The sequence below is a fragment of the Balearica regulorum genome, chromosome 2 (assembly GCF_011004875.1).
Source record: "Balearica regulorum gibbericeps isolate bBalReg1 chromosome 2, bBalReg1.pri, whole genome shotgun sequence".
Classification (NCBI taxonomy): domain Eukaryota; kingdom Metazoa; phylum Chordata; class Aves; order Gruiformes; family Gruidae; genus Balearica; species Balearica regulorum.
Window position 1 is genome coordinate 97,198,307 of NC_046185.1, and position 14,309 is coordinate 97,212,615.

The 14,309-nt window shown below is 37.3% G+C and overlaps 1 protein-coding gene across 6 annotated transcripts in view; it reads right to left on the minus strand.

Moving 5' to 3' along the window:
• The window catches only part of MAK (male germ cell associated kinase), a 34,629-nt gene that overhangs the window by 6,964 nt on the left and 13,356 nt on the right, over positions 1 to 14,309 (minus strand). For 2 of the 6 annotated variants that reach the window (XM_075745008.1, XM_075745009.1), the window contains 6 exons: positions 9,760 to 9,927; positions 7,707 to 8,027; positions 6,504 to 6,694; positions 5,844 to 5,974; positions 4,747 to 4,875; positions 2,761 to 2,835 (listed from right to left, as the gene is read on the minus strand). In XM_075745008.1, the coding sequence (XP_075601123.1) occupies positions 2,761 to 2,835; positions 4,747 to 4,875; positions 5,844 to 5,974; positions 6,504 to 6,694; positions 7,707 to 8,027; positions 9,760 to 9,927 (1,015 nt within the window). Of the gene's footprint in view, positions 1 to 2; positions 1,836 to 1,952; positions 2,836 to 4,746; positions 4,876 to 5,843; positions 5,975 to 6,503; positions 6,695 to 7,706; positions 8,028 to 9,759; positions 9,928 to 14,309 lie in introns of those variants that run through there. The other 4 variants (XM_075745012.1, XM_075745011.1, XR_012833940.1 and 1 more) reach the window with 4 other exon arrangements.

Below are 14,309 nucleotides of genomic sequence, written 5' to 3' on the forward strand. Positions count from 1 at the left end.
ACATTACAGAGATTTAGTATTTTCAGTTGCATTCAGAAAACGTTCCCTATTTTTTTTATAGTCACTTCAAAATACATTTGCAGTACCACAAGAGTACTAAGAATGAGTGTTCTTTAAAAACTCCCTTGTGCTTGTCTGTTGAAAAAAAATAAATATTCATTCTTTGTTTTGTATGTTAGTTGGACCCTTTACAGCACCTAACAGACTAAGTTGCAGATCCAGTAATCTGATCTGCAATTCAGCAGGAATAAAGACAGCAGAGCAAGATGAACATTTCATTAGCACCTTCATTAAACTTGAATCACATAGAAAGGTTTACACTGAGTTTTAGAGAAAGGTAGGGTCTTACCTTTTACTTAGAGCTACTTGCTTTACTGGAAGCTGGTTTAAACCCTTCAGTATTTGAAAACTAGCACTCAACAGTACTCTTGTGCTCAACATGTTCAGCCTAAATCTATCTAAAATAACGGAACCAAACTTCTCTTGTGGCAAGTGGTGCACCACTTGAAGTTGACTTTGCGGGTTCCACAGTTAAAGGCCTGCTATAAAAGTCAGACCCAGTTACCCTCTTTCTTTAACCCCAGTTATAATTTTACTGTGCCTAGTTTTGGTCCAGATCTTTCTTTAAAGCAGTGCTACCTTGGGAAGGTTGACATAACCATCCTCATTTGGAAGCTGAGAAACATTATGCATTTACACACAAAATTAGTACTGAAATTATTGTCCTATAGCAGAGGGATCTGTTAACAATATTTAGGGTCTCTGCAAGAAAATTTCTTACCTTCTCTGTGTCTGTCATCACTTGGGACAGTGTTAGGACTGTTGGCACAACATCCCGAGAGAAATGCTTTTCGCTAGTGTGTGGTATTCAGTAGAAGTAAATTTGTGAACTATGAGGCCATACACAGTAGTTTTAATTTGACCTTTATCAGTGTGAACATTTTTATCATACTAATATTCAGCATAGTTTCAATGGTACTTGCAGTAAAACACACAATATCTGATTTGATAGTTTTTCGGTCTCCTTAATCTCTGGCCTTAGTGCAATCCCAAAATGATCCTCTTCACACAGATGCTCCCAGTCCTCGGTGATAACATCAGAGCTCAGAGCAGTGGATCTGTAAGCTGCAAAATTAGTCATCTACAACCCCAAAAGGGTATCCTCAGCTAATTACAGCTGTGCTGGGTCATTGCATACCTCCCTGTTCAGGAGCACTAACAAAAAGCATTCAGCTAACTCAGTTTTGCCACTGTCCCCAAACTGTCACTTCTATGAGTCTTCTAGTTGAGTCTCTGTGTGGCTTCCCTGTGCCCAGTTGATGCCAGTCTCCAGCATAGTAAAGAATGACACGAAAGTCTTGGTGAAAAATACAACTTTAATAAAGTATTCTACTAAAATTTAACTTTCTTGTAGTCTTTAAGTTATTCTTCCTTTTCAGGAATTTGCCTGAAAAACAAAACACCACAGTTTTAGTGGTTTGTTCATCTGCCTGTGCGCACATACACACACACATATCCTCTTATTCCCCCAGTTCCTAATTATTTCACTGGGAGCAGTTCATAGCTCTAACAGCTCAGTAGCATTCCTTAAAATTCTGAGGTCTGAAAATAAGAACATGGCAGGCCTCAATTAACATAACCTCACAAAGACTACTTCTGTCAGCTTCTTATCTACAGCTCAGCAAAGCTGCCTATCTGTCAAAAATTGCTCAACCATTTTTTGGTTCTCCTTACCTCTCAATGTCCAGTGTCCTTTGTGAACCCTTCTGCAGGAGACGGAAGAGTACAGCCAGGAGGAACAGTCTGGGTGAAATAGAGAGGTCTGGAGAGGTGATCTTTTGTTGGATGAGAACAAGGGAAGGAGGAAAAAAGAGTTCAATATAAAATAACAGAATAACTACAAATAAAAAAACCCCCAAACCAAACCTCTATTGAAAAGCACAGGTCCTTACCTGTGACCACTGCTGTACAAAAGAATTCTTGCTATAGAAGTTATTCATCCATCAGGCATCCAGGAGGTCTGGCAGCAGATATATAGGCAAGCACTCACGGCAATGATGTCAGCAAGTGTAAACGTGGCCCAGGCCATATCCCCTACCTCAAACAACACATGCCTGATTCTTCATAAAGGATAAAGTCATTGAATTGTTTGAACTGGGTAGTGAGTTCAAAATACCCTACAAATAGTTGCAATGAGATGTATCACACAGGCAGTACACACCAGAGGGGCCAGAATGTGGGGGAGAGGTGAAACATTCCAGGAGCTTTACAATGCTCGCAGCAAAGGACGTGTTTAGACGCACAGTAGGCTGCCTGGAAACCTGAGTTTCCACCCCCTCACACTAAGGTAACCACCAAAATCTATGCAATCACAGCACTGTAAAATCAGTGCAACAGAGAATCGGAATGCAGTCAATGGTGCAAGTCCCAAGCGCTGCTATGAACAAGCAGTCCTTCAGGAGACAGCGTATGCTGCTGCTTTAGGATCGCTTCTTCACCGTTACCCAGCAACAGTGCAGTCACATGGTGTGGATTATAATTAGGGTAATAAAATACTGTGCTTCAAAAGACAGGGAAAATAAGTGTCAAGAGTCCAGAAGAAGTCCCAATGAAGAGAGCAAGGTTTGACAGAACAGATTGTAACTGAAACTGAAGTATATGATCATTTGGAATCTGCATTGTAAGTGTGATTTTTACAAGAAAATGTAAAACATAAATATGAAATGTGCAAAGAACCTGTCTATAATTACTATAAATTACCTTTTGGATCCTCTAATTTTTCATTCAACCTTTCTTTGCATGATAGCTTTTCAATAGGTATAATTAAGTTCTCATCTGTAGACAAGGAAAATGAAGAAAAAGATGGGAAGACAGAACTTTAGAAAAAAGCATATGAAGAACCTGGGTAGGTGATATAAAAGAAATGAGGGAAAACAAAGCAAGAAAGAATAAATATCTGACATGTTTGTAAGTATCGTGCCTCATTCCTATGTTTTCTCAAGCAGGAAATGCTACTCTAACTAGTTACTTTACAAGGTCCTTTCTAATAATGGAGTAAAAAATCTGATTTACCAACAATGCAATCACATTCCAGTCACACAAATACATAAATCACAAGTTTAAGCACTCAGGCGTATCTGCAAAGTTGATCCTAACCTTACAATTCTTCATAAATAAAGCATTTGTAACTATTTACTCTTAACTTCTTTCACCATAGGGCAATGTTGTGGATGAGGAGAAAAAAAAAGCAGTTAAATTAAAAGTAGTTATTTAAACAGTAAACAGCACAGTGTCAACCTTCAGTTCTGTCAATATGAAAAAAGAAAACATACATAATTTACACGTGTTTTATATCTGTGACCAGTGCTCCAGCTATCCTGGTTTCATGTGTGTCTGTTTTAAATATTGTTGCCTGCTCGGTATGTGAAACATCACATGCAATTTAAGATACTGACAAATAATACCAAGTATTTTCAAATATACAAAATAATCAGTTTTAGGGGTTTTTTTCTTTAAACTTTTGGTACATACCTAAAGTCAGTCACTAAGACAAAAGCAGGATTTTTACCGTTAGCATTTTATATTCAGTGCAATTCAGTAGGTAGATGTCTTGCTTATTGATGCATACTTTTGGAAACAGCTCTTTGCCTTTTTGCACCGAATTCCCTTCCAAGACTATTTTACAAATATATTAATTCATTCTGAGGCACCCAGATACTGTATTTTGGAAAATAAAAAGGTACACACGGTGATTGCTTAAAAAAGTCCATTCTATTCCATCAAAATTCTGGTAGGTGCTGTTACTGTTCCACTTCCTAAAACCTTTTGCATAATTTCAGATGAACAACTTAGAGCTCACCTGACATTCAGAGGTTTGTTCACACTGCAGAATGGCTACTAAAGTTCTGTTAAAAAGGGGTGCAGCATCTGCATGTAAACAAATCTTCTAAAGTTCTTTCTGCACAAGGATGTAAGGCTACGTGGTGTATTGCCATTCAGGTATTTGGGAATAGCTCACGCTAGCTGGACAATGGCTGCAAAGTTGTTAACAAGGTAACCTCCTGTAACAGGGTGATGGGACTGTGTACTTAAAGTATAGGGCTTGATGGTCAGAAGATAGATTTTTAGTCTTGAGTCTGATGCCTTCCTCAGTAAAATCTTAGATAAGCCGTTTAACTAGTCTTAGTCTTCACTCTATAAAATGCTCATAATAGCATTCTTCACAAAACATAGTACCAAAAGGCACCTTAACTGCAAGTTCCTGGCTGAAAATATGGGGACTTTTCATGCAGCAAAGTATTTAGGACAAGGCTGGTAGGTTGTTAAAAGACATGTTTAGAATATTAGGCAGTACTTTTCTTACGTGAGTATACCACCCACCATCTTTTCTTCATATGTGAGCCTGCTGTTTGAGAAGTGTTCCATGACACACTGACCAGGCAGTAATGAGGTCAAACTACTTGTTTAAATTAACACCGTAAAATAAAGGTCTAAGAGGATTATAGACAAAATTTATCTTGACAGGACTTTATAATAGGGGCTGGTCTATACTTTATGATCTGAAAGCAAAATACATAGTTTACATATGAAGAAGCTGTTATTTTAAGAGTCTGTCATTAAAACAAGAAAAAATTGCTAGCCTAGAAGCTAAGCCTGATAACAGAAGTTAAACCAGATAGTCTTAACTAAATTAATTAAAGTTTGATGAGATATCATGTGACCACTTTTAATTAATTACACTTTTACCTGTAGTATTTCTGTTAAAAGTCACTCCTCCAGTATGTGCCAGCGGTTTAGAAAATAACTGGTTGTTCCAGGTTCCATGTGATCCTTCTTTATTGACTGCTACTAAAGAGACACTCTTAGGGTTTACACCTTAGAAAACAAATTATGGAAAATGTTATAAACACCAATTTTCAAACATAATTCAGCCAATAAAAAATGGACATTTCTAGAACAGTAAAACAACATTGAATTATTTGTGATACATTGTAAACATCATTAATGTAAAAGAACAATGTCCATTGATTAGGTTAGATTTTTCAACCAAACCATGAAAACTAGAGACACTGATTTAAGAAAAATTCTCATGCTTTCAAGAAAACTTTTAAAAGCTTTTTTAGTACGGTTACTTGGTTTCCATAAAATCATACTCTTACTATTTATATCTTTGACTCTCAAACAATTAACACAAATTAAATATACCTATCAAAAACTAGGGTTCTCAAGGCTGAAAATAAACTACTACTTCAAGGGATAAGTTAAAAAGTAGGACAAAGAGGTTCTTGTTAGTTTAGCATGTTATGAGCATTACAAGAGTTAATGGGATTACACTGCATGAAAACAGCTCCCAGATCTAGTGGTAACAGAAGTAATATGGATAAATATGCTCCTTGGAGCTATTATTCTCTTAAGTGCTGAAATTAATTATTTTTTACATCTATGCTTTTCTCATTGAAAACTCTACTAAAACCAAAGAGACATTAGAAGGATGCTTAAAAAAAGATAAGAAACACAGATGGGCTTTCCATTTGTGTTATCTTTAGATAGGGAAGCTTTATATTGGATTTATATTACTGAGGGTTTTATATGTTACTGGCCATAAGAGGGCCTGTGAACTTTTATGGTGTACAAGCAGTGTTGAGCTTTCTTCCACATTTACGTAGCCAGGAACTTCTGTATCAATTTTGATGATATATGTTCTGGGAAAGGCATTTAGTCCAAAACTTGAAAGTTTAGCCTGGTTATGAAAAGCAAAATTATGAGAAATCTAAAGTTCAAGTGTACTGTATGTAAATTGTTCACAGCTTGTATTTTCCATATGTGTTGACTTTTACCCTTACCAGGTAGGTATCTTGATTGCCTTAGGTAGTACTGTTTTGCTGATGTATTTGATCTTCCAGAATCATTTCTCATCAGAACCTTATTTTCCCCTCCTGGCTGGATACAGCATGCAGCTTTTGGTTCTGGCACACTGAAAAAATCAGAATGTTCAAACAATGTGACCAACAGCTCCAGCTTGGAATACCACTAGCTGACCCTAGCCTGAAGAGTGCAGTGCTCTTCTCTTCTCCTACTTTCAGCAGTAGAATTTATTCCCACAAAGTAACAGCCAAATCTCATACTTCATCAAAGTTTGACCAGGGACTTTGAAGAAAAATAGTAAAAGCAAATGTGGGTAACTTTGGCAGAACTTAGTACCTAATTTAGCTGACATAGGAAATGAAGTTAATGTATCTGATTTTAGTAAAACACACAGTTTTTAAATAACACAACGAACACCTAAACCACACAGTGGCTGAAAACAAATTTGATTCAGTTTGGATATTACTGGTACTGTATCAACACCACACCCAAAGCTGGTCTGCTCATACAGCTCTTTGTATTCTTGCAGAATTTTGGTGACTTAATTTTTAGCAAATTGTCTTAATCAATCTACAAATCTACTGGACACTCTTTAATAAAAAAACCCCAAATTGTAATTTTGTAATTATAGGACTTACCTAAAAAGGCATTCCTTGTTTTTCTTTTCTTTTAACAGTGCAATACTAGGCTTCTTTGAACATGACATTCCAAATTCAGTGTCATCCAAGTCATCCCAGCTATCCACAGCCTTTACCAAAGTCTGACCCCATCGTCTTCTGCAGCTTTTAGGACCCACTGCACCATTTTGAGGGCCACTAGCTGCTTGTTTCTATATTAAAAAGGGGAAAAAAAAAACCCCAAACCATTCAATTCTAAAATTTTATATTTTGTATCTAGTTCACCTCCTCACTACCCCTTAAGAAATTTGAGGGGAATTTTTCCCATTGTGTTGTATGTATTTTGGTCATAGTCTTAGAATGATTTTAAGCACAAAGCATAACGATAATGTTGGCAGATATTTTGAGTGTAGCTCTTTTGGACCGTCAAATTGCTCAAATTATCTGAAGTAGTGAAGCTGACATTCTATTTGCAGATCCAGTTCAATGGTCAGCCTCTACTACTGGTATTGTGCTGAACTCATGCTCTCTTGACAATGGTAGATAAACTGGCAAGAAGTAGGGCACAGTGGTGCTCAGGGTTTAGGAGTACCAATTGCTGTGTCCCCAAAGTAAATACAGGAAATAAAAGAAGTTAGTCAGGCCTTTCCTTAACATTGTCTTCCAAATAAATTATTAGGTATTAAAACTGTCCTTTCATTGGACTATAGTTTGTTTTCCAGTATTCTGAATACCTATTATTTTTATCATACTTTATATTGGAGTTCAGCAAGTGTAAGTGGAAAACCAAATAAAGATTGCAAACTAAAGTTTAATATTCATCTTGCTAAAAATCTTCCTTGTTAAATTCTTACCAGCTTAGGAATTCGACGAACTGCTTGAGGCAAATGAAGTTCTCCCTTTCCACTTCTCTATTGCATACTAACAAAATTTTTGTGAATTGTTTCTCAAAAGTCAATAAACAATAGCTTCCTTAACTACATTACTGCATAAGCATGCCAGTAGGGGCTGTTATAAATGAACATACATTGTTGTTACAAGCAATCTATTCTTCTGATTTGCTGTAAAATTTTAATAAGTGGCTAGTTATATCCTTAATTAGTCCCTAATTATCTATCTGCATTTCCTCTAATAAACAGTATGATAACTTTCAAGGGATCACCTGGCTGAATGTAGTAAGAACTTGTAAAAGAACCACCTAAGCATTTATTGAAGACAACTTACTGGTGATGAGTTTTTATTGATAGTTGGAAAAAATGGTTGTGCCTGTGGCTGCTGCTGGTTTTGTACTTGCTGGTTAGCTGTATTCTGAGGCAACTGAATTTGCTGGAGAGGCTGGTGGTTAACCTTTGACAGGGGCTGCGGCTGTGTTTTGTTGGGTACATCAGGTGAAGACAGAGGTTCTGGCTTGGATAAAGTTTCCAGTTTAGGTAAAGCTGGCTTTGGCTCTGTTGGCTGAACTGCTTTAATAGGAGTCTGCTTCTCCAGAAACTGCGGAGGAGGTCCTAAAACTTGGCCAACTTGAAAGTAAGGGTACTTCAAAGCCTGAGAAGAAGATATAATATAATATTTTACTTCAAAATGTTGACTTTGGTAACCTCATCAAGGATCTAAGCAGATTTCTAAAGAACTTGAGGGAGCTCTACAGCACAGATAGAAGATGGAGGCATAATAAGATCATATGTAAACAGCAGGTATTGCTAATTGTCAGTTCCGTACTTTAAACTCTTCCCATCATATTTTAGTAAGATGGATCCACTTGTACAGTTACAGCAGTCACGTCCTTTCTTTCCATCCTTTACTTCTAGGTTTTGTGGAGTCTGTGTTTTAAGGTACATTTTACATTCAGTACCATTCTATATTCATGCAATAACAAATTCCAATCTTAGAACAGGTAGTTTCCACTGCCTTTACCACATGCTTTATTACATGTTTCCACTGCTAACTATGTTTTGGCTTTTTTTTTTTTTTAATTAAACCCACCCCCCCCCCCCCCCAAACCAGAAGTGTGATGATTACCATTTAATATTAATGTATAGGATTTACCATTAGGGGATGTTAATGAGCAGAGTTTCTCCTGCATTTTCTTATCATCGGTTTTTCCTGGGTCTGTTTTGCTTTGAAGTACATTCACTGTGGTTGCTGTACTTTCATGGTATTTATTAGGAAACTACAGCATCTGGCTTCAGGCAGATATGCATTTTATTCTTTTTCTCTGACCTTTTCATGTCCACCACTAGATGCACAGCAGGGAGATACCTTACTGATACAGCTCCTGTGTCAAAACAACACACTCTGCTACTCCTTCTGGGTAGGATCCTACTCTTTGTTAGTTCTCAAAGAGATGTTTTGCCTCAGCTGCACTTGAGAATTGCTGCCTTTGTACGCATTTCCACATATATGCATTAAAGTCTCCCTTTTGGCTGTGGATTAGACAACTGCTGCAGCTGCTTCCTTGACAACTCACTTGGGCAAAAGCTGGTTATTTGCTTTCATAAAGGATTGTGCAGCATTCTGTGTAGAGGTATATAGCACCAGACTACAGTTAGATCTCAGTGACTTTAACATAGATATGCTTTATAAAGTGGAGAGAAATAGTTGATCTACTTTGCACCATCTGCTTAACCACTCCTGGATCACTTACATTACATTCACCTAGGATAACGTGCAATGTGTCCTTTTTGTTTCCCAATTGTATTCCCCTTTTATACCTTCTAAATAGGATTGTATTAGGTATGAATACTCAAAAATCAATAGAATGTAACCATCTTTGGTACTTAAAATATACATACTTCATGTTTTAAAATTAACTTGGAGAAAAATGGAGACCTTGTGACCTATTGGTATGTTCTTCACAGAGTTCTTTCCTTATTGCTTAGCACAGTTTACATCCCACCTTCAGGTAAAAATAATCCTTAGTTCTTCCACACTGCATTTCATCTGCAGCTTCAGAAAAAGCAAAGCTTAATTTTCAATATCCCCCTTCATACAGATGGGGGAGGAAAAATGAAGACCCAGGTGACTTATAGTTACAATTCAGGAAACCTGCAGCTCAGATGTTTTTGTGTCTTGTATAGACAAAGTGTTATGATGTCTGCTGAACCAGATTAGAACTTTCTCTCCTCACTACTCAGTCTAATTCTCACCACAGTGTTCAAAAATGAGAAGACTTTTCTCTGGCTACCAGTGTTAGGACAAGCAATAGGTTTCTATATCTACAATTTTTTAACAATGCAAGAAAATTCAGTCATATACTTAATCATTCAGGTGCTCAGACCTGACTTGCTGTAGGTCTCTTCTTTGGATTCCAGTTCAGCATATCACTCATAAGCTGTATTGCTTCGTTGCTTGCATTTGGGATGAGAGTTTTTAGGCTTATAGGGACACATTGTGGGAAACGGAAATTCATGGCAGAAGCAAGGTGGTATCCTTCTGGCCAGTCACTCTGTTTCAATGAAAAGAAAAAATGAGCACAAAAAAAGAACAAAGACTATATATCTTATGTAGCTTAAGTCATGCTTGGTCTGCATAGCTCCTTCCTATACAGTGGAAAACAGGCATTCCTATTTTCTGTTACAACTATTATACCACCAGTGAACACAGCATCAGTCTCCAATAGCAGTCCTTCTCAAGCTCTCCTGTAGGTAAGGGTGGAACCATCATTGTGGATACCACGCTTGGACATATTCTATCTGAAGGAGGGAAGAGTGCAGCAGTACTGAACATCCCATCTGTCACAGAAATGACATCAAACAGCTGACTTCAACATACCTTCTTTATGGGAATAGTAGAAGCAAGGCCCTTCCACCCAGCATTCCATGGTTGTGTAACCATGATGCAGCCTATGCAATATACCCCTTATCCCACGATTAAGATAGTCAATGATTAAATTACAACTAGACACTACTGCAACAGGAAAAAAACATGACCACCAGATGAACACTTTTTTTTTTTTAATGTTTAACTTGCCAGAAGTAAAACCTGAAGTCCTTAGTTGCCTGATAATTGCACTGTTTGAATACAGAATAAGATTAGCAAAGACCTCAAGAGATCATCCAGGCCATACCCTTGTCCCTTCCTGACAGGCATTAGTCTCAAAAAGCTTCCGGTTTCTGGTACTCCACAACTGCTCTAAAACAGTCTATTCCAGAGCTTAATCCTCCTCAAGATTAGAAAAATGTACTTTTCTCTTGAAGCAATACAAGACCATTGTTGAGTATGCTATCATCCATGGATACCAAAAAGGACTATTTCTTTTGTCTCTTTAGAGCAGCCTTTTTGTACGTTAGAAAGTGTATTATTTCTCCTTTGTTCCAGTCTTCCTCTGTATGGTAAAGAAGCCCAAACAATTGAATTCCTAGGTCTAGGCTTTTTACATTTTCCCTATTCTCTGGACTCTGATTTTTCTTTCCTGAAAGGCAAAACTTACAGCTGAACATAATACAACAAGCGGAACAGGAAGATTAGTTCATACATCAGTGGACTATACTCCTTTATCTACACAGTTGTATGGTATTTATCTTTGCTTTAACAAATATTGTTGACATACAACGCACTATGTAGCTCCTACATCCTCTTCTACAGGCATGTCAGCTGTATAGTTATCCACAGATGTTTATGTGGCTGGTTATTCCTGGCTAGGTACAGCCCTCTACACATTACTAAAGAATTTTTTTTTTCAAAGCTACATCTCTAATTTTATAAGAAACTCTGCATTCTAATCTTGTCTTCTAACATATTCTGTCCTTGCCAGTCTGCTGTCTACCAACTTAAGTAAAAGCAGCTCTCCTATGAGGACAGGATGAGAGAGCTAGGGTTGTTCAGCCTGGAGAAGAGAAGACTCCAGGGAGACCTTATAGCAGCCTTCCAGTACCTGAAGGGACCTACAAGAAAGCTGGAGGGGGACTGTTTACAAGGGCATGGAGTGATAGCAAGGGGTAATGGCCTTAAGCTGAAGAAGGGTAGATTTACATTAGATAGTAGGAAGAAATTCTTCACTGTGAGGGTGGTGAGACAATGGAACAAGTTGCCCCCTGTTGTGGGTGCCCCCTCCCTGGAAGTGTTCAAGGCCAGGTTGGATGGGGCTTTGGGCAACCTGGTCTAGTGGAAGGTGTCCCTGCCTGTAGCAGGGTGGTTGGAACTAGATGATCTTTGAGGTCCCTTCCAACCCTAACCATTCTATGATTCTAAAAATCTATTCTGTTAGAAAGCCTTTTATACAATTAAAAAATTTCATCAGATGCACTATCACTGAAGAGTACTATTCATCAATCTATCTTTCATTTTGAGTGCAAACCAGAAAAGCCTGCTCTCTGAATAAGGCTTTCCAAACAGGTATGCACTTATCATGCAGTTTGTTTATATAAATACGCCGATCAGAATGCTGTGAGGGACGGTGTCAGAAGCCTTACTGAAGACAGTGTATGATATTAGTGTTTCTCCTCTATCCACAAAGCTTGTTACACTGCTATAGGAGTAAACTGGATTGATTTGATAGAATTTGGTCTTAAGATACCATGAAAGCTATTACTCATTATGTACATCAACTTACAGTTTTAGCTCTATTAACAGAGTCTATGGTAATTAAAGTACTCAAATATAATTATAAACCAACTTTGGTTAAAATAAGTCTCAAGACTTCAAGTGACTTTCTATTCCACCTCAGAGAATAATTTGTTCATTTAAATTAACGGAGGTAGACTCTTTCCTTCTCTGCTGCATCTCCCTCCTTTGAGTTGGTAACATTGTGTCTGCCAGAGATAGCGCTAAAGGAATGATTTAGAACTGAGTAGCAAGGGCTGAGTATTGAACTGGTGAAGTACAGGCATAGGCTGAACACAGTACATGTGCAAAAATTAAATATACGTTTCAATTTTTAAAAAGAAAGAATTTGGAATTATTTAAAGTGCCATTGCCAACCTTCAACTAATCAAAATGCATTTTATTAATCTCTCCTTTTCAGATTGTGATCAGCTTTTTCATTAAATTGGCACACTCCTAGTGTACCATCACTGCTAGTACTTGAATGGTGCAACTTATTGCTTTACTTTATAAATAAAGCCTCATTTTATAAATAAAGCAACTTCTTTTATAAAATAAAGCAAAACAGTTGCGTATCACTATTTAAAAAACCCAGACTCACAGATGTCATTAGTATGGTATTACGGACTTAAAGAAAGGCAAATTGGAATGAAGATAGCTTCTGGGCATAATTCCTGTAATTCCTTATTGCAGGATAATGGCATAAATGAAAACATATATCTGAAAAAAATCACTATTTCTAAAACTATCTGCAAAACCAGACTATTAAAACAACTGCTTGCGTTTTTTCAGAATGCAGAACAGTAATTCACCTGTATCAAATGCACCATTTGCTGTGATAATTCCTATCATAATATTTAAGTACTCTTCTTACATGGTGATCTCCCTGAAGAAGGCCTTAGCATTGTCATAAGGAGATAAAATTCCTAAGTCTACCCAGCAGATGACAGGGGCACAAAGGCAGTAATTACAGTTTCCTGATCCTAGAAGGCTGATTTACAGTCTCTCTAACCCTTGGGGTCTTTAGAAGAGGCTACAGTTTTCTCTGTAAGACTGAGCTGGTAATGCTCCCTGCTTTCCCAAGCAATCCAGGAATGACAGTGTAAACAGTCACAATTTGCTTCTGCTCAACTATTTAGAATGTTGGAGAAAAAACACAGCAGTCAGCTCAGCACTGCCCTGCTACTACACACAGTGAAAACCTCTCTCTGATCTCCCTGCACTTCCAGAACTTGTTTATACTGTACATTGAAAATGTTCCAGAAGCTAGTACATTGCTCTCTTTCACAGATATTCTTAACATACATCAAAACATTGTTCTTACTATCCTAGATTTGTGAGCTGCTTAAGAAACTTAACACCTGTGCTTGAAAACGCAAGTCTGAAAATACCACTCCTGTTACACGTTCTTTCTGATGCACAATTGTCATAGCTAGCACTGTTTTACACATCGTAGCAATTTTCATTTAGTCCTCTAGACTCAATTTTCACTTCCACAACATATCATCTGTAACTCTCCACCTCTGACCTTTTACTCTCTTCTCTGTCATGAGTTTGCACCTGTTTCTGAGTATGTTCTCTCGGATGTTTTTCCACCACTTCAAGCTCTGCATGTTCCTAGCTAAGGTTAATCTATTTCTGTTTTAAGTTTTCTGTTTCTCCTTCTCTATCAATAACAGCTCCTTTACTAGACAAGAATTATGCTTTATTTTATATCAGTAGAACACCAATGAAACTGATGTTTTTCTCTCCCACCCTTCGGTTTTCCAGATCTAGAGACTCCGTGTTCAGTCAGTTATTTCACATAGTTCTGTTTGCTCCCACAAAGTACTGATATGCATCTGCCATCTCTTATTCTCAAAAAAGTATATTGTCTTTTTTCAGTTTATTCAAAATTTCAAAGGTAAACTTATTCTTTTCTTGCATGTTCATATATCTATTTGCTTTTAACTGACATAAATATAATTGTGTATCTTTTTATATGCACTACCCACACCTTCCTTGTAATTTTAAATAGTATTTAGCCCTTCCAGAAAATAATTGTTTCCTCTCTAAAATACTGCACATTTTTCCTCCATGACTTTTTATTGCTAATAATATTTTATGAGAGATCTGTGTTTGAGATCAAATGTTTCCTTTATTCCTTAAAAAAAAAGCAAAGCATCATTTGTCTTATTTATGGTATCTTCTACACTCCAAATTCTGGGTGCCAGCCTAGAAGAATTACACTTTTAGGAAAGGAAAACTCATCCGCTGTGGCAAGACGAAATCCTGTGGAACTTCAGA